The sequence below is a fragment of the Plectropomus leopardus genome, chromosome 11, assembly GCF_026936395.1.
Source record: "Plectropomus leopardus strain MGB_pleo_1.0 chromosome 11, ASM2693639v1, whole genome shotgun sequence".
In the NCBI taxonomy this organism is placed as follows: Eukaryota; Metazoa; Chordata; class Actinopteri; order Perciformes; family Serranidae; genus Plectropomus; species Plectropomus leopardus.
The window spans coordinates 11,055,823-11,074,017 of record NC_142186.1 but is presented as its reverse complement, the minus strand read 5'-3'; the positions used below and the strand labels follow the sequence as shown (position 1 = coordinate 11,074,017).

Sequence of the window (18,195 nt, the reverse complement as noted above, 5' to 3'; positions counted from 1 at the left end):
CTTTTTTTCCTTCATGCCTCTTCTCCTTTGACCACTCGTTGTGTCTTTCTATCTGACCACTTTTTTCAAATCTGTTTTTCCTTTTTTTTCAAGCTCTGAGTGAAATCTCTGTTTTTCACTCTTCATAGCAATAAGAAATAACCAGAAAAAACAAACAAAGTGGACCCAAATCCAGTCATGTGTGGTGCAGTGAAAGGCTCTGTTCCTCTGAATCTACAAGCTTCATTCAAATGAACTACATTCAAAACTGTCCAGCATGCATGATGGGGAAATCAGGCTGTAAGCAAATGACTGGATTTGAATGTTTTTAGTCAACAGATGCTGATGTACACATCCTGGGATGACCTCTGTCCATCTGGCGATTCTTACCTATAGGTTTCTGCACAATGTTATTTGTTACTGGGGATTGGACCAAAAGCAGCCGACAGCAGTCTGAGTGGAAAATGTCAGCAGAATGATTAAAATGAAGATTACAAAGTTCTCCACATACAATACAACCCAAAAGCTGCAAAAATTTAAAAGAATTAAAAAGTAATATTTAAAGTAAATAGATACAACTAGAAACATAACTCACAGGGATACAATTAAGAATATTTTAAATTCTAGTGTTCCACAAAATCATTGTTAAAAATGGGAATAAAGGGTATAGCAAGAGAAATGCAGGAAAAACAAAGACCCCCTAAGTGATTCCTAACTTTGAAACCACGGTACATTGGGAGTGATTCACATAAAAGCTGTTTATTAATGTATGTTTTTAGTAGAAATATCAGATCAGATCAGATCAGATCAGCTCAGAAATACTTTATTGATCCCCGAGGGGAAATTGGAAATAAATTAACTAAATTAAGGATGCTCCCATTCAAAAGAGGCAGGAAAGTATAGAATATATCAATAAAATTTAAAGTACTAATATAAAATAAATATATCTAAACATATATCTAAACACTAAAATATAAATATACATTTTGGGATAAGGGAGGAAACTGATTTTGCCAGTCTAATTTTCCTTCTGCGGGTCTTTCCAAAGTACTGGCACCCTAACAGAGAAAGCTCATTCACTTTTAATCTAGTTTGAGAATACAGGGGTAATTTCTGGCTCATAAAGAGTTAAAACGTCATCAATTAGCAAGGAGCTAGACCTTTCAGTGCTTCGGAAGTAAACAGTAAAGTCTTAAAATAAATTCTGAATACCACTGTTAGCCAGTGCAGATGTGCTAAGCCTGGGGAACGTTTGTCTCTATGTTTAGCACAAGTTAACATTTGAATTGCAGTTATTTAACGAGCTGTAGACATGAGATCCATTTTTGACTGAGGCCGATAGAAAGAGTCAAGTCACAAACACAAACAGAACAACGTTTCATCACTATAATGTGGTGCAGGTTTAACTCTTTGTGAACATGACTTTAAATGCTTCCAATAAAAACAATTAATACTGTTTATAGTTAATGCTACCATTTTTACACACACACACACACACACACACACACACACACACACACACACACACACACACACACACACACACACACACACACACACACTGGTGAAATGTTTTGCTCCTGTTGCAGTGAGTTCAGTTTAACAGTAGGTGGCACTGCAGCAAAATCACTACAAGCAGCCTCGAAGCTTTTCATGTCAGCTCATTCAGAGGGAGTAACTTAACCAAGGGAGGTAAAAAGCAGAAGGGAAACATTTCTTCTATATTAGGATGCAGCCCGCATACTGAGCGTTGCTGCAGTGCCCCAAAAGAGGCAGCAGGTGGCTCTGAGGGTTCACTACAGAGGGCGCTCCAAAACTGTGTAACAGATAGTATCAAGTCCCCAAATTCAACAATTTACAAGATGGAAATGAGCATGGGGTTCTGATAAGGCTCCATGAAGCAGTGCATGAAAATAAAACAGGACAACTTAGGTTTAGGTTTTTCAAGTTTTATTTTTGTCTCATTACTCTTAAGCGGAGTTACAGTAGCTCTGCCTCTCAGCTTCCTCCTTCCACTGGTGATTAAGCCTTTTAAACACACCAACAGGGAGATGGATACAGTAGTTACCATAGCACTGAGCCATAAGGACACATCTAAAGTGGCAGTAGGAGGTGGAGAGGGGGCACACGGACACAAATACTGTCACCGACCGATCGTCTCATTAAAGGAAAATAAAAACAGATCAACTCAGAACACTCAAACACACTGTTGCTGCTGCCTACGTATGCTGTAGTAGAGCTAAGGGCCGTGATGCTATGACTTGGCTATGGGTGGGGTCTGTGTGTAAAAGAGAAGGGAGGGTGTGGGAGGATGGTTGGGGTGGTCCCTTTCCTGACTTCCTTTTTGGACAGGAAGCGTCTACTCCTTGGAGTGCATGTAATTCAGCAGGTCAGCGACACGGTGGCTGTAGCCAAACTCATTATCGTACCTGGAGAGAGAGGGAGCGGAAAGAAGACAGAGAAATTCATTGTTTTCTTTTGAAAGGATAACATTGTGCTTTCTTTTTCCTCTTTACAGGGTTCATACACATTTTCCCTGATAAATTTCCAAGACTTATCCATGACCATACATTCCAAAATGACCATCGATACTCCTTATTGATTCGTTCTCATTACTATATAAAAGCTTTTAAAAATATATATTACTGAGAAAAAATTCAGAACAGAATTACAACTGGATGTTTAAATATAAGTTAGGGACTGTTTGTTATTTATGTGAGGGGAGCAGTAGGTGCAGTGGGGAGGACTTAAGTTTTTTTTAATCTTGGCTTGAGAGGAGGGTTATACAACTTTAAATGGTTGTATTTTTATTTCTTTGACTGCAGATTTTTATTAAAGGAAACATGACTTCCAAACCCACAGGCATGTTTTATTTTGGCCATTTTTTTCTTTCAAATTTTTGGCAAAATTTTAAGAAAACATTTGGGCAGTATTTTTTTCTTTAAAATGTTTAAGTGATTTTTAAAGAAAACATGCATTCTAAACCCAGAGTCACGGGTTGGAAGGCATGTTTTCTTTACAAATTGTTGGCCCTTTTGTTTCTAAAATAAGGTGATTTTTAAAGAAAGTTTTTGGCATTTTTGTTTCTTTAAAACATGACTTTTGCATACATGTTTTCTTTAAAAATCACCAAAAATTACACAATTTATCATAGCAAGAAACTGTAAAAACAGAAATTATCATTGGATTTTCAAATTTCCAACGGCCCTTGAACACAGTGTGTTATTATATAGATTTGTGAAACAAAATTCCATGGCTTTTCCAAAACTTTCAGGGCATATGTAGTTTTTTAAAACTTTCTCAGACAAAAAATCTGTTTCTATATGGGACTGACAAAGAAGTTTTAAAACTAACCAGGAAATGAGCTTGACAAAGTTGTCGTTGAGGGAGATGCCAGCACCAGCATCAAAGATGGAGGAGTGGGTGTCACCGATGAAATCAGAGGACACAACCTGCAAAGTGCAAACCGCACAACAAGTCAGATTCATTACTAACTGCAAAATACAAACTCAGTCACATAGGTCATATTTCTGAATTTCTATTTACAGTCACGATTGGATCACGATTCACTAAGGCCAGGAATAAATGTGTTTCTTAATCAATGCATCCTTATTAAATGGATAAAAGCAAATAATATGGCCTGATTGTCTTTGGCCAACCTAACTCAATGTCCACTAATTGATAATACTTCTAACATCATTATTAGCCGTGTATTTTTTTTACACTACATGTAAAGTATAATTTGGCTGTTACCTGGTCCTCGGTGTAACCCAGCACTCCCTTCATGGGCCCTTCTGCGGCCTTCTTGCAGGCTTCCTTAATCTCAGCGTAAGATGCAGACTTGGACAGACGGCATGTCAGATCCACCACTGACACATCAGCGACTGGCACCCTGAACGCCATACCTGTCAGCTTACTAGAGAGAGAGGAGGGACAAAATGAATATATAAATAAATAAATTGGACTCATGTTGACTTCTGGATTTGGTTTCTCTTAAGCCCATAGCCCAAATTAGAAAAGGTGCTTCTGATTATCAAGATGATGGCATGTGTGTGTCCTCACCCATTGAGTTCAGGGATGACTTTGCCCACTGCCTTGGCGGCACCGGTGGAGGCTGGAATGATGTTCTGGTGGGCACCGCGGCCATCACGCCAGGCCTTGGCGCTGGGGCCATCCACTGTCTTCTGGGTGGCTGTGTATGCATGGACTGTAGTCTACAAAAGGAGAAAATAATATATAACATCAAACTTCTTAACGCTCGCAAATATTTTAAAAGATACTTTGCTGATTTTCAACCAGCTGCTCAAATCTACAGAATGAAAGCAGGGCTTTGCTCTAACTACAGTTTGTACTTCCACATTACGACACAAAGAGTATAGGAGCAGCAGATCAAGAGAGAGAGACGCTGCTCTCTCTATTTCTTTCTCTATCTCAAAACTAAGACAAAACTGAGATGAAACTAAATCTAGACGGTGTTGATCAAATACAAACAAGGATTCAAGGCTTGCCCACACATCGATGTATCTGTGGTGATATGCCACACTAACAACATCTACCGCAACATATTCATTTTCTTTTCTTGAAGCTGGGCCATTTGTTTGGAGCGCTGTTGGAATATACGCCAGAGAGGCAGATGCAGTGAGAGTGACCCGTTCATTGTGCGAGTTTGCTGTCACTGGCCTCTGCAGAATCTGCTCCTCTCTGCTATTGCCCACTGCCATACTGCTTTACAAACTGAAACTCACATTGTGTCATCCACCAGTTGGAGTATTTAGTGGTTCAGTGTGGTTAAGTACTTTCTAGTAGTTTAAGCTTTTTTTTTTTACCTCTTGAACAAAAGTCAGTGCCACAGCCCTATTTCTCTTTTTCTCTGTTCATGTAGAATCACTCTTTACTGCATTAACAGCCCAGTTTCATGAAAAGACCATCAAAGACTTCCAAAGACAGTTCCATCTATAAAAAGGCATCGTCACAGAGGCCTTTTGACACAGATTCACCGTAACGTACCATGAGAGCCTCCTCAATGCCAAAGTTATCATGGATGACTTTGGCCAGGGGGGCCAGGCAGTTGGTGGTGCAGGAGGCATTGCTATCAACACAAGGACAGACATGGTCATTAACTACATGACATACATGATGGAATTGTTCCACCTAAATCTAAGAAAATGTTTGTGAAAATTTAAAAAACGTACAATGCAAATGCATGCCCAAGACTGAAAGTGCTTTACCTGACGATGTTCATGGAGGAGGGGTCGTATTTGTCCTCGTTAACACCCATGACAAACATTGGAGCATCAGGTGAGGGAGCGGACACAACCACGCGCTGAGCTCCGCCCTGGAGATGAGACTGTGATTGGACAGGAGAGAAAGAGGGCACAGGTTAGAAACTGGACTATCTGTACATTGTTTCTGTACTGTACATTTGTTTCTGTATATGTGCATGTGTGTTTGTGTGTACATACGGAGGCCTTCTCCACACTGAGGAAGACTCCAGTGGACTCGACAACGTACTTGGCTCCAGCCTCACTCCAGGGGATTTCTGCTGGCTTCATACTAAAGTCAGAGAAATAACAATCAGTTTAGGACTAAATGATTAGAACTACAGTTTAGTTATATTACATTTGGAGTTGAAAAAGACAACTAACACCAGAAAACTACAAAATTAGAAACAAAGAAACAGGGATGGTGTAAGTTACATATAGTGGAAGAGAAGTGAGGGATAATCTCGTTAAAAAGTACATCCTGTGCTTTCTAAAACGGTCTGCAGAGCCTCTTTGGATAATGCCATTCTAGTAATGAAAACAATAGAATTTTTCAGGGAAAACCCTGGGATGTAAAGGTTAAGAGCAAATGGAGTGGTAAAAACAGGACAAACCAGGACGAAGACCTCAAATAATTTACACTCAGTGCTCAAAGAGCGACAGGAATGTCTCTTCTATAACCCTCCTTTTCGCTGGTGTTGCCCTTTGCAGAGAGGAGGCACCATTACTGAAAGGACTAAAACAACAGCCGGTACAGCGTTTTGTAGCTGTACGAGAGGCCCCAGTCAGCAGAAAGCCTCATTCCACTGCCTGAAATTCACTCAGGATACTAAAGACCCGGAGGTCACACTGACATAAAATACCTTGACTTAAAAAGTCTGTAATAACTCAAACTAAACTCCCAGATGGCTGCTTCTATTACACATATTTCTCTGATACAATTCTATTGTGTTGCCACCAATTTACATCAACACGAATGATATTTGAAATCTGTGCAGCACCACCCACTCACCACTAAACATCATCCTCACTTACCACTGGTAGACGGAGATGGGTTGTCCATCGACCACGAGCTTGCCATTGCTGTGGCTGACGCTGCCATTGTAACGGCCGTGGGTGGAGTCATACTTAAACATGTAGACCTGGGAGGTGGAAGGAAAATGACAGGGTTACGAGGGGAGGGATGGGATGATGCAAAATGACACGTTATATTATCTTATTTCATACACTTCATTATCTTAACGCACTGTAGCAACTACAGGAAACACGCCACTGAGAGGCTGAGGCAAGGCCTGAGCTACTGTGTGACACGCCAACAAAAAAAGAGATTTGCTGAGATCCAAAATGAATACATTTATTGATGAAAAACAATCTGTTTAAGAAGGTGCTGTCAACAAAAAAATACAGCGACCCACTCACCCTCACTATCAACCCGACAGGTGAAAAGCCGATGTTCGTATCGATTATAAGTGTCCACATCAATGTGACCCAACTCGCCCAATAACCGCAATCAAGAAATTAATAAATAATAATATCTCAAAACACTGACAAAAAAATCACGTAACTGTAGCAAAATATAAACCATCCAAAATCATATTAATGCTACAAAATTCACTCCTTTCTAAATGAACTCATGGCTCCAAAACACACAAATGTCTTAACAGTTTTTCAGTTTCCTTTCTTTATTTTAAGAGTAGAGTTCTAATTTTGTCACCTGAATAAAAATTTACAACCAAATGACAAACAAGCTGCTGAGGAAGCAACAAAACTCATGTTCATTTCAGGTGTTGTTCAAATGTAGAACTTCGGGTCAGATTTTTTTGCAAACCAGACTCATTCAAAAACATGCTTTGCTGCTTAAACCTTGTTTTTGGACCCAATATTTAAAGTGGGTAATTATGGTGTTATTAATCTTTTTTTAACACATGCTCCACTGGAATTTAAATACATGGAAATCATCTGTAAGCCACTATGTGCATGTAGGTTTTCTTACCATGTACGCCAAGTCAATAAAGGGGTCATTGATGGCCACAACCTTGATTTTTTTCTGAAGGCAAGCCCTCAGGACCAGACGGCCAATACGGCCAAAACTGCAGAGTGAGATAGGACAGAGAGAGAGATTATTATTAATAACTGTTTGGGGAAACTGGTGGGAAACTTCCTCTGGATGTTGAACCACTCTTGGGACGTCACACGAATCTACTGAAGCCCCAAACTGTGACATTAACAAAAGAGTCCAACAAAACTTCCATAGAGAGGACCTGCCCATTAATCCCCATCAGCAGAAAAATCATGAAATCATTATTCATGTGGCTCCGCAGCCACAAGAAGAAAAACCCTGACTTATAGAGCACATTTTCTCGTCCGATCATTTAAATACATTATTTATACATTATATAAGAAACTGTAAAAGCTCATTCAACCATAATAGAGACCAACACCGGCATGTAATTTAAGTAAAGAGATGCTTTTTTTCGCTGAAAACACAGCAAGCGGCAGTAAAGTGCAATTGGAGGCCAGCTGTAATGCCCGTGGAAAGCTGCGGTGGCCTCTCAGAGCTGCAGCAGTTTGTTTCTGTGGAGAGCTGCGGCCAAACTTAAAGTTGAGGATAATTTTACTTTTAGCTGCAAATTCCAGCTACAGAATACTTGCAGTGTGACTCCTGTGACATTTTGACCTATATTACAAACTACTTCTTCCAACCCGAAACACGTAAACACACCTACAGGCCCCAGAAAAACGTAATAATTATTATAAAATGGGTTTGTGTGTGTATGTGTGCGTTTCAAACTCACCCATTGATTCCAACTTGGAGGTCTGACATGGCTGCTGCTTGGTGGGGGATTGAGTTACCTGAGAGGGGAAAAAAAGAAGAAACAGAGAAACCAAAGACATTAGAAACACAACAGCAGCTACTGAATGATTCAAATGACACAAAAATGCAACAAATTGTCCTTTAGGCTGGCAACACACTTGGTCAGATGATTCAACAATGCCAGAAATCACTGCAGCTGAACGATGTGCCAACAAACGCCCTCTTTTCCCTGACACAGAGTTTAAACATCTGAAGTGCATGTGAGTGTTTTGGACAAACTGTTGCCCTGGCAGCAGAAGGTGGCTTTAATCAGGTTAGTTAAGCTGTTGGCAAAACACAATGTGTGTGAGAGTGTGTGTGTGTGTGTGTGTGTGTGTGTGCAATTGCTGTAACGTGACCATGCCCAATCTGCCATTTAAGTGTGAACACTCTCTTGCACAGACTCCATAAACCCCCCCCTCCCCAAAAACATTCAATATATATATTTGATGCGCTGTTGTAAAGCCTGCCGTTACATTTGAGCCTTTTTCTTAATTTGCTAGTTTTTCCTTTATTCTAACCCTGTTAAATATACACTGACCATCAGAATGTTACAAACTGGTCTCTCTATTCTCCACTCTTCCTGTCTTTTCCTTTACGCACATAACGTGAAGTAACTTGCTCACAGACTACTACTACATTCATGTAGCTTTGCACATTTGAAAATGATCTGCTTTGGTGCTTGCAGGTCAACTGTAAATATGCACAGCAATGCTACAATAGCTTGTAGTAGCGGTAACGTCACAGTACAGTAGACGGGCAATGTGACGCATTAGCACTAAAGGGTGAAAAACACACCCAGGTGTGCTGCTGAAGCTAGTGAGATGAGCCGAGTTAAAATATGTAACTGCACAAGTGTGTGATTCTGTTTGTTGTCAGTGACACAAAAATATGGGCTCTCAAATGGCATGTTTCCTTTGCTGCAGGAGTAGGGAGGTGCTACATCATGCACGGACATGTTTAGAAAACAACGGGTTAAGAAAGGAGGGAGAAAATGGTTGGTACGCAGCAAATAGGGACTTGTCTGCCGAGCGAACAATGAGCGAGCCTGGCCTTGACTCAACTATGTGACCTCCTTTTCCCCGTGCTTTTCTCTCCTTCTCATACTGCCCGTTTCTCCTCTCCACACCTCCTCTGTCCTCCTACTTTTCCAGCCCCCATCCTTTCTACCAATTGCATCCTTTCTCTCCTTTCCTTCCTTCGTGCCATTCATCTTCTAACTCCACCTCTTCCTCTCCTTTGGTGTCTTTGATCTGTCTCCGCTCAAGGAAATCATATTAGCTCCAAATCTATTATAAACCACGCGACTTTTCTTTCAGCATGAAGAACTACTTGAAACTGCATTACAGATTTCCTGTGTGAACTACTAGCTTCATTTAGGATTAAAAGGGAGTCATTTTGAATTTCTATATGTAAACTGTACCAAAAAACTGACGCATGCAGGTGAGCAGCTCAGTAGCATTTGTCAGGTGCCAGCCAGGCCAGTAGTTATGTGTATATGTGTGTGTGTGTGTGTGTGTGTGTGTGTGTCTGTGTTTGTGTTTTCGGTGTGTGTGTGTGTGTCAGGCCTAGCGCAGGTCAAGTAAGTAAGGGCATCCCAGATTGTCCTTGAAAATGGTTGGTTGTCATTTTAGACTACTGTAATCTCCTAATCTGCTGCTGTGTGTGTCTCTCTGTGAGTGCATGTGTGTGTGTCCCAGTGGGGAGCATGTAGGACAGGCTGTCGATCTGGTGAAATGCATTGTGGGAGCACTTTAAATAGACTATAGGGGCAGCCAGATTAGGATAAATCGCCTCTGTCATTCTAGCACACATGAACGATGGTCGATAATTACCGAACATTTCACCCCAGATTTATTTGCTTGTCATTGAGCACAATCACATGCTGTCTCGCTGGAGCTGTAACCCCCTCTGATGCCAGTCAAAATCAATTTATGGAACAGTCAAAGGGTCATATTTCTTTTTAAAATTTGTAGTGCCTTTCTTTCAGGGTATAGAGCAGCCATTTTGTGTTCTGCTGCTAGCATCTATTATACAAGGTCACCAAAGGAGACAGAGGTAGACACAGAGGTAGACACAGAGGTAGAGACAGAGGTAGACACAGAGGTAGACACAGAGGTAGACACAGAGGTAGACACAGAGGTAGAGACAGAGGTAGAGACAGAGGTAGACACAGAGGTAGACACAGAGGTAGAGACAGAGGTAGACACAGAGGTAGAGACAGAGGTAGACACAGAGGTAGACACAGAGGTAGACACAGAGGTAGACACAGAGGTAGAGACAGAGGTAGAGACAGAGGTAGACGCAGAGGTAGAGACAGAGGTAGAGACAGAGGTAGACACAGAGGTAGAGACAGAGGTAGACACAGAGGTAGAGACAGAGGTAGAGACAGAGGTAGACGCAGAGGTAGACACAGAGGTAGAGACAGAGGTAGACACAGAGGTAGACACAGAGGTAGAGACAGAGGTAGACACAGAGGTAGAGACAGAGGTAGACACAGAGGTAGACACAGAGGTAGACACAGAGGTAGAGACAGAGGTAGAGACAGAAGTAGACACAGAGGTAGACACAGAGGTAGAGACAGAAGTAGACACAGAGGTAGACACAGAGGGTGCATACAATGGACCGTGCTGCTCTCACATTTCTGTTCCTCTCCTTAATACTCGGTTCCCACCATTACCGATTGTGCATTCACAAACTCTGCGGTCACCCTCTCTCTTTCCTCTCTTTTGAACTCTCCTTCCCCCTGTCGCCTGTGCACTTTGTCACTGTTTGTCTCACTTGTTAGCTTTCTCTCTCTGTGCTTACCTCTCCATTTTCTCTCAACAGGGCAGTTGCCCTGGGATTTCCAACATAAAATGGCTTCTCTGTTGACAAATGAAACTAGTTTTAAACACAGTGGACTATTCTGCTTCACTTAAATCAGATGGAAAGTCTGGACAAAGACTGGTGGAGTCAGTGACGTGGCTCCAAATGTGGAGAAATTTACAACTTGAGTACTATTCTATGCACAAAAAAAAAGATTTTTAGCTATGGCCAGCAGCTCTATGGCTCGCTTTGTTGTTTAGTCGGTACAAAAAAGTTTTCCCCTGCCTTTGATGGCCACAGTATTTACCCTAGGAGGCTGGAATTACACATGGAGGTCGCAACTATCGTTAATTCACATTGCGTAATTAGTTGCTTGAGAAAAACTGTTTATCGTCATTGCTGGGCACAAACCTCGTATCGCCACATTTCACTTTTTTCTTCATAAATTAATTCTATTGGTCCCCCTCTACATCTATCAGTGGGTTTTACCATTTCCCAACCAATGAAATGTATTTTTTTTAAAAGCTTGTGACTAAACCTCCTTGAATCCTTCTAAAAACAGCAGCATTATGTTTGAGTGACCTGACTTGGGGACGCATCAGAGACTAAAATATGAGGCAGGTGCAGAAGGGTGTGTCAGTCTGCCTTGTAAATGTATAATAAGAACTGGATACCTGATGACAAATGGCACCTATTAATTCCAATGTTAATGCTCGCCTGTCACATACGCCAAAGGTTTCTTGCTTCTGGGTTTACTTCCACAACTTGAGGCCAGCTGAAAATGCGCATTAGTGTTTCTACCACTGGCTCCGTCCAAAAGATCCTGCCCAGCTCATAGACTTTATATTGTGTTGAGATTTTTTAATAATTTTTGTTGATTCAAGAAAAGTTTTACCTCCATGGCTCAAAAATTCATAATAAAAAGAGTCATGATGGGCATTTATGGTTCAGGGTGTCCTGTCAATACTTTTGCAGACGTCTCTTTTATGGTAGTCTTTGGGGAAAATGCTTTACCATGACTGGCCACTGGAAAAGAAATGGTAGCAAGGCTGAGTGGTGTTCCTGGGGGCTTGGTGTGCCTGTACAGTATGTACTTGGTGACACTTCCCCCTCCATGTCTGTTACTGTTGCCTAGCAACAGTGTGGCGCTTGGGCCAATCAGTGGGAGGAGAGGGAGGGGTTACACCAGGCAGCTAACAAATAACCTTGCTTAATGCAGCTTTAATGAATGAATTAATGGAATTAAACTCTGGTACTGTACGATCACACTGTAGCACCACTGTTCAGCTCCCCAAATTACTGCCAGCTATGTCTCGTGCAGTTACAGAATAAACTATATCTGCAGTAATACGTCTTTAAAACAGTGATAGCAACATTTATAACCACACATTTGGGTTAGTTCTAATGCCACCTCCATAACCAGCAGCTCTTCCTACTTCACTACACAGTCCTGCCTCTTTTGACTGTAGGCCAATTAGCCCTGATGTGGTATTCAGCACACACACAGACATGTCTCAGCTCATAGAGGCAGTATTGTGCAGAGCAGAGCAAAGAAGTTACACGTCGTTCACCGCAGCTTGCGATCTGCTGACGCTCATTAAATGTAGGAAGAAGAAGCAGACAGGCAGCCACACGTAGGAAGTGTATTAAGGTTACTTCCTCACAATTTTTTTGTCAATGAGAGCTCTCTTCAGTAGTAGTAATTCAATTGTCTGTACTAACCACACTGGTATGAGCAAAACGTATTATTCAAATTTATTCAATGTATCCACCTCCTCTTCTGATTGGCGGTCAGACAACAGCCAATCATTTCCATCTCTCCATTCATCTACAGCCTGCATCACCTCTATCACTAACCTGCCAAACCTATGACTCAATCGCTTGACGAGGGGAGGTGCAACCATCTCCTCTTCTGATTGGTTAGAAAGAGGGAGGAACCAGCCAGTCAGAGAAGCTTTTATATTGCTCAATCCCTCATTATTGTGGAGCACTCAGGGCTGCTCACTCATCTGCTATACCTCCTTCTCTCTTCATCTATCTGTCCATCCATCCTAAGACTTCTTCTCAGCCTCTTCCCGTGCTCTCCTTTACTTGCTACAGTTCTCTTTGACCTCTAATTCCTCTTCTGGTTCACTCTAAACCGTCTCTTCCTCGCTTTTTGGGTTTCATGAATATGTGGCCTCTACTCCCCTTTATCCCACCACCCAAAGCAATCATTAAAATTCACCCCCTACCTCCTTCTCCCTGTCCACGCCACTCTTTGTCTGCCTGACACCCCTCATTTAGCACAACAGTACCCCCCCATCTGAGCTGTGACCCATTTTTCTCACACAATCACAGAGTTTAATCATGGGGGGTTCAGGACAGGGCTGCCATGCCTGCTTATATGCCAGTTCAGAGGAGGGCCTGCTGGGGGAGAGATGATTCATAACTTGTGGACCAGAAAAGGACAAAGAAAGCAGGCTGCGTCAGGTGGCAAAATCTTAAAATTGAGACTAAATCTTTTGGACTAATGAAAGAGGAGGGCAGAGGAGAGAGTGTGACACGGCATTTCACTTCTGCCAACACCTCCTCTGAAGTCAAGCACCAGCACTTTGCCAAACAAACACTGACTCGTCTTTTCTCTGTAATATGTCAACACTGTTGGAGCTTTTGGACAGTGTGTGGACTCCAGTTTAACCCTTATATGGAGCTGAGTTTTGAGCAGTGTGGATAGACTACTGTACATCTTTACAACAGTCTGGCACGCAAAAAACAGGACACAGACCAAAGAAACCATTCACATAATTCTCCATGGTCATGTTGAGTGATGACTACTTATTTGGTAAAGACTGGCTGTGAGAGTCAAACTACAACTCTGAGTCAATGAACTCACTGACTCTTCTTTTCCTGCCCATTATGCCACTCCCCCTGGCTTCCTCCTTCATCTGCCCTTCTTCTACTTTCTCTCACTTATTCAGACCATCCTCCAGCTTTTTAACCCTCTGTCACACCCTTTTTTTCTCCAGTATTTTTCCACTGCAGTGGGCTGATTGGCTGCAGGCCAGACAATCTATTTAATCAAGTAATGTTTTTCCTTCTTGGTAACACAAATAAATCAGATCCATTAGAGACTGAATAATAAATGTCAGTTATGCAGCGTTATACACACATTAGCAAAGTGGCATGTTCAATATCAGGAACTTTCCTTCTGCTCATCTTTTCTTTCGCCTCCTCGTTAGCAGCACACCTGCTTTCAACCTTTTTATAGTCTCATCACTGAAGCAATGTCGCTTTGCCGCCATAAACTAGTCAGTTAAACGTCCAACGCCATCACATCACCGGTCAGACACATGTGCACACACAACACCACAGGCTGTGTGTCCGTGTCAGCAGGCATGGCCTCCTGCTGACAGGACAGACAGATAACAAGCTCACTGTTTCTATTAGACAATTCACCAGAGGCAAACTAACATGTTAAGTCGTAACTTCATTTCTAGCAGTTTACTGATTTAATAGCTTCTGTATTCATGATAAGAGTAAAGAGGATAATGGGGGCGGTTTTTGAAATGTAGTAACTTACTATTGTAGTTCAACTTGTTCATGCACAAACACTTGTGCACACACAAGAACAAACACACACCAGCCATCATGAATTAGTAAAGGCAGTGCTGTATCAAACTGCAGAGGATTCAATAGGAGAGACATGTGACCACTCTGCAGAGGTAATGCTTGACCACACACACATTCACACACACATGCACACACACTGTATGAGCTTGTGTCAGCAGGCAGATGACAGATATCCTTCCTAAGGCTCAGACCCTGTCATTTGCCACCTCTAAAGCTACCGTACAGTCGTAGTTTCCTGCTGTGTTTGCTAATTTTCTTCTGCTAGTTGTGCAAACACCTGCACCTTTGAATAAAAGTTAAAAATTTTTTTTTAAAAAAACAACCCTGCAAAAGTGCTTTGTTGTACAAGGGCTCTTTATGTCCCAGTTGTGTCTACCCTTCCCTAATTTAAGATTTATTTCCTTAAATTGGTGCAGAGTGCTGAGTCACTCTCAAGTTCCTTCTCTCTCATACACATCCTGGAGAATGGCTGGTTAATTTGTCAGCCACCCTACTTTGAAGTGGAAAACTTGTGTTAATCTAGAAAGACCAACTCATAACCAACTCAAAAGGAATGAATGACTGTATGTAAATTATTTTAATGACAAAATTGACTTTTAGTAGCCATGATCCATTCACAAACTGCAGAAACCAGGCAGCCTGCCCTCAAGTGTGTAACTAAGATAAGAGGGAGGTTTTCTGGTCTAGTCATCATGAGTATGCAGACACTAATATATTAGATTAAACAAAAAACTATATACTTCTTACAGCAAACACCAAATAACCCAGTCCACACCAATGTCACAGAGACATCATGAGTAGCTTGTGTTGGTGTGTCCATATCTCCTAAGCAACATGGTTGTAGTCCTTGATAGGCTGGAACATCATGTCCTCTGTACAGCTACTGTGTCCTAGCTGATATCTACATTTAATACCTTTGGCAAACAGCCTGATCTGCAACACCTACAAGATCTGAATGAATGCCAAAGTGATTATACACGACATTGCATGTAACCTATCATGATGTATCAGTGGAGCTTTTTACCACAGCAAATGCACTGCTGAAACTGGGAGGCTAATTTCATTTTGGATGTCTTTTTACTGTCAATATGCACTAGTCTGAGTCATGGACGAGAAACGTCTACTCGGAAAAATCAATTTATAGAGAGGCTATAATCATTAATCATGTTAATTACACATACTGCAAAACTATTACCTACTGATGCATGGCAAATTTAATTTTCATCCAAAACTATGATCAATGAGACGGATGCTTGGCAACACATACAGCTAAAACACTTAGCATTACTCAGGCAGGACTGGGCCTGTTATTACTGACCTTCAGTCATCCTGAGCCTGAGCTAAGAGGTGTGACACCACATCCATGAGTACAGAGAGAATAACCCTTCTCAAAATGATATGGAGTCTAATAATGAAGACTAGCAGCTGGTCAGCATCACTATAGAAGCTCTGGGCCTGCTGTGACCTTCATCAGCTGGAGTGATGACCTTCAACAGTGAGACAAGGCCAGACATGGCTGCTTCTGCATGTACCACACCTACATGAGATGAATGGAAGTAACTGCAGGAATACAGTGACTGCCATGCTGAATAATATATCATGTACTGTATTATTATTATCTTTATGATAAATAACACTAAATGAGATAACAAACATTGGCATTCCCTGTTTTTACACAATGGGAATGTGTGGCCTTACCATATATATATATACATATATACATACACACACACACACACACACACACACACATATATATATATATATATATATATATATTCTTTTTTGGGGTGTCTATCTTTTCATTCTGCCTCATTAAACAAGGTTGACTCATTCCACTATTTACTTTTCTAATAATGAAACCCTTGATGCATTCGTACACTGTATGTCTGATTGAGCAGCTTAATATGTTGGAAATGAACTTTGGCTTTGGGTTGTGCGGCTATGAAAAGCAGAGGTCTGTTTGCAAACCGCATCAACAGGTCTGTCGAGTCTGGAGTCAAACTGCGGCAGAATCATGCGACACTGCACAGACTCTCTGCCCTTCAAAGGCATCGCGGGGAGGCTCTCTGCACGCCTCTCTCATCTTTAGACATGAAATAAAGCCAACTTTATTCGTTTGAGCCGTTTCGGTTCTTACATCACTATGACCTCTGCTTCCCGTCATTACGAGAGTACAATTCATTTCTGAAACCTGACGGCGCAACGTCAGACTTCATCGTGAGGACCAGGAGAGGCACGTAGCTTCACCTCCATTCATACGCACTCATTCTTCCCTTACATCATTACAGCTCAGTGTACTCGTGCAGCGGCACTATTGCGGCAAAAACGTATATTTTATTTAATCCCCATTTTCATTCAAACAAAAAAGGTACACTAAATGAGCTCTTGCTCAGCTGCGATTATCGCGGAAATATATATTTTCACTCCGGGTTGACGTTACGTAACATGGAGTCTAATCCACTTCCGCAAAGATGCAGCAGTGGGAGCTGCCAATGTCACGTTACCCGCTCAGCGAGACGCCTCAGATTAATTAATTATTCATTCTGAATAGATTACAAGTAATATAGAGAGATTTTTTTCACCTTTTGAATGCTTCTGGGTGTTTATAGTTTTACTGGGTTTAAGTGTCGGTTATATGATGCAACGAAACGACTCAAGTAGAAAGCATTACACAACGACCAGCCTCTCCCCAGACTGCAAGGCCACGACTGCATCCCCTCCCTCCCTCCCGTCTCTTCCTGTACTATTAAAGCGCGCATCCTGCGAAAGACGCTGTTTTACAAATCCAAACGCTAAACGGGCTTAAAGCTATTCCTCTCCCTCATCCTCTCGTGCACTAATTTAGCACCGCTTTAAACGGATACGTGGCTGATTAAAATTAAGATGCAGATTCAAGGCTATGAGGTTGCTTCCGCGAGTCATTTCCAGCCTTTGGTAATAATACCAGTTTTAAGAGGAATTAAACAGTAAATGTTACACTTTTTTTACACACATTTAAAACTGTGTTAACTAACTGCATTCGTGCCAAATTGATGTACGTCCGGCCTACATGTGTGCGCCGACAGATTAGCTAACATTTGAAACTAGTGCAGGCTGAATCGAGGGAAATGCCTGAAACGGCCTCACTTTAGATTATTTACTTAAATGTGTTCAAACTAGTCGTTATAAGGGCCTCTACACACTGTAGGCTGAGTGTGTGTAGCCGCTTACCTCGCGGGTGATGCTCCTTGGTGTTTGTTCTTGAGCCTGTGTGCGCAGTTCACAGTGCCGCCTTCCGTTTTTATACAAGACACGTGCCTCGGGGAGCCTGGTTGCCCTGGCGACGTGACGTCATGCCATCCTCTGCTGCCGGGCTCCATTCGGAACGAGGGACTTGTCACGGTCTCCCAGCGGCTGCTATAGTAACTAGAAGAAGCTCTGGTCTGGTTACCGTCTTTTTCCACCCATCTTCTAATTCATATAAGAGAGCTGAGGGCTGTTACGAGGATGAAAGATCATATGAAGGCAGATGAATGATAAAAGAGAGATGGCACATTGCCAACGTGGAAGTGCTCGGAAATGATTAAGCATTTTGTCCCATTCCCACCATGTACAGAATCGGTCACGTGCATTCGATGAAATACTGGAGACACATAGCGCGATGCATCTAAAGAGACAGGAAACGAGCATCTGGAGGTC

The 18,195-nt window shown here is 41.9% G+C and overlaps 1 protein-coding gene across 1 annotated transcript; it reads right to left on the bottom strand.

The window, feature by feature from the left end:
- Positions 1 to 1,912: 1,912 nt before the first annotated feature.
- Positions 1,913 to 17,843, bottom strand: gapdhs (glyceraldehyde-3-phosphate dehydrogenase, spermatogenic). Its single transcript, XM_042490906.2, has 11 exons — positions 17,728 to 17,843; positions 8,036 to 8,093; positions 7,234 to 7,330; positions 6,276 to 6,382; positions 5,442 to 5,532; positions 5,208 to 5,326; positions 4,987 to 5,068; positions 4,042 to 4,193; positions 3,733 to 3,895; positions 3,334 to 3,431; positions 1,913 to 2,408 (listed from the first exon to the last, which is right to left on the bottom strand). Exons 2-11 carry the CDS (start codon positions 8,062 to 8,064, stop codon positions 2,339 to 2,341), a joined length of 1,008 nt encoding a protein of 335 aa, XP_042346840.2. The 5' UTR covers positions 8,065 to 8,093; positions 17,728 to 17,843; the 3' UTR covers positions 1,913 to 2,338.
- Positions 17,844 to 18,195: the final 352 nt, after the last annotated feature.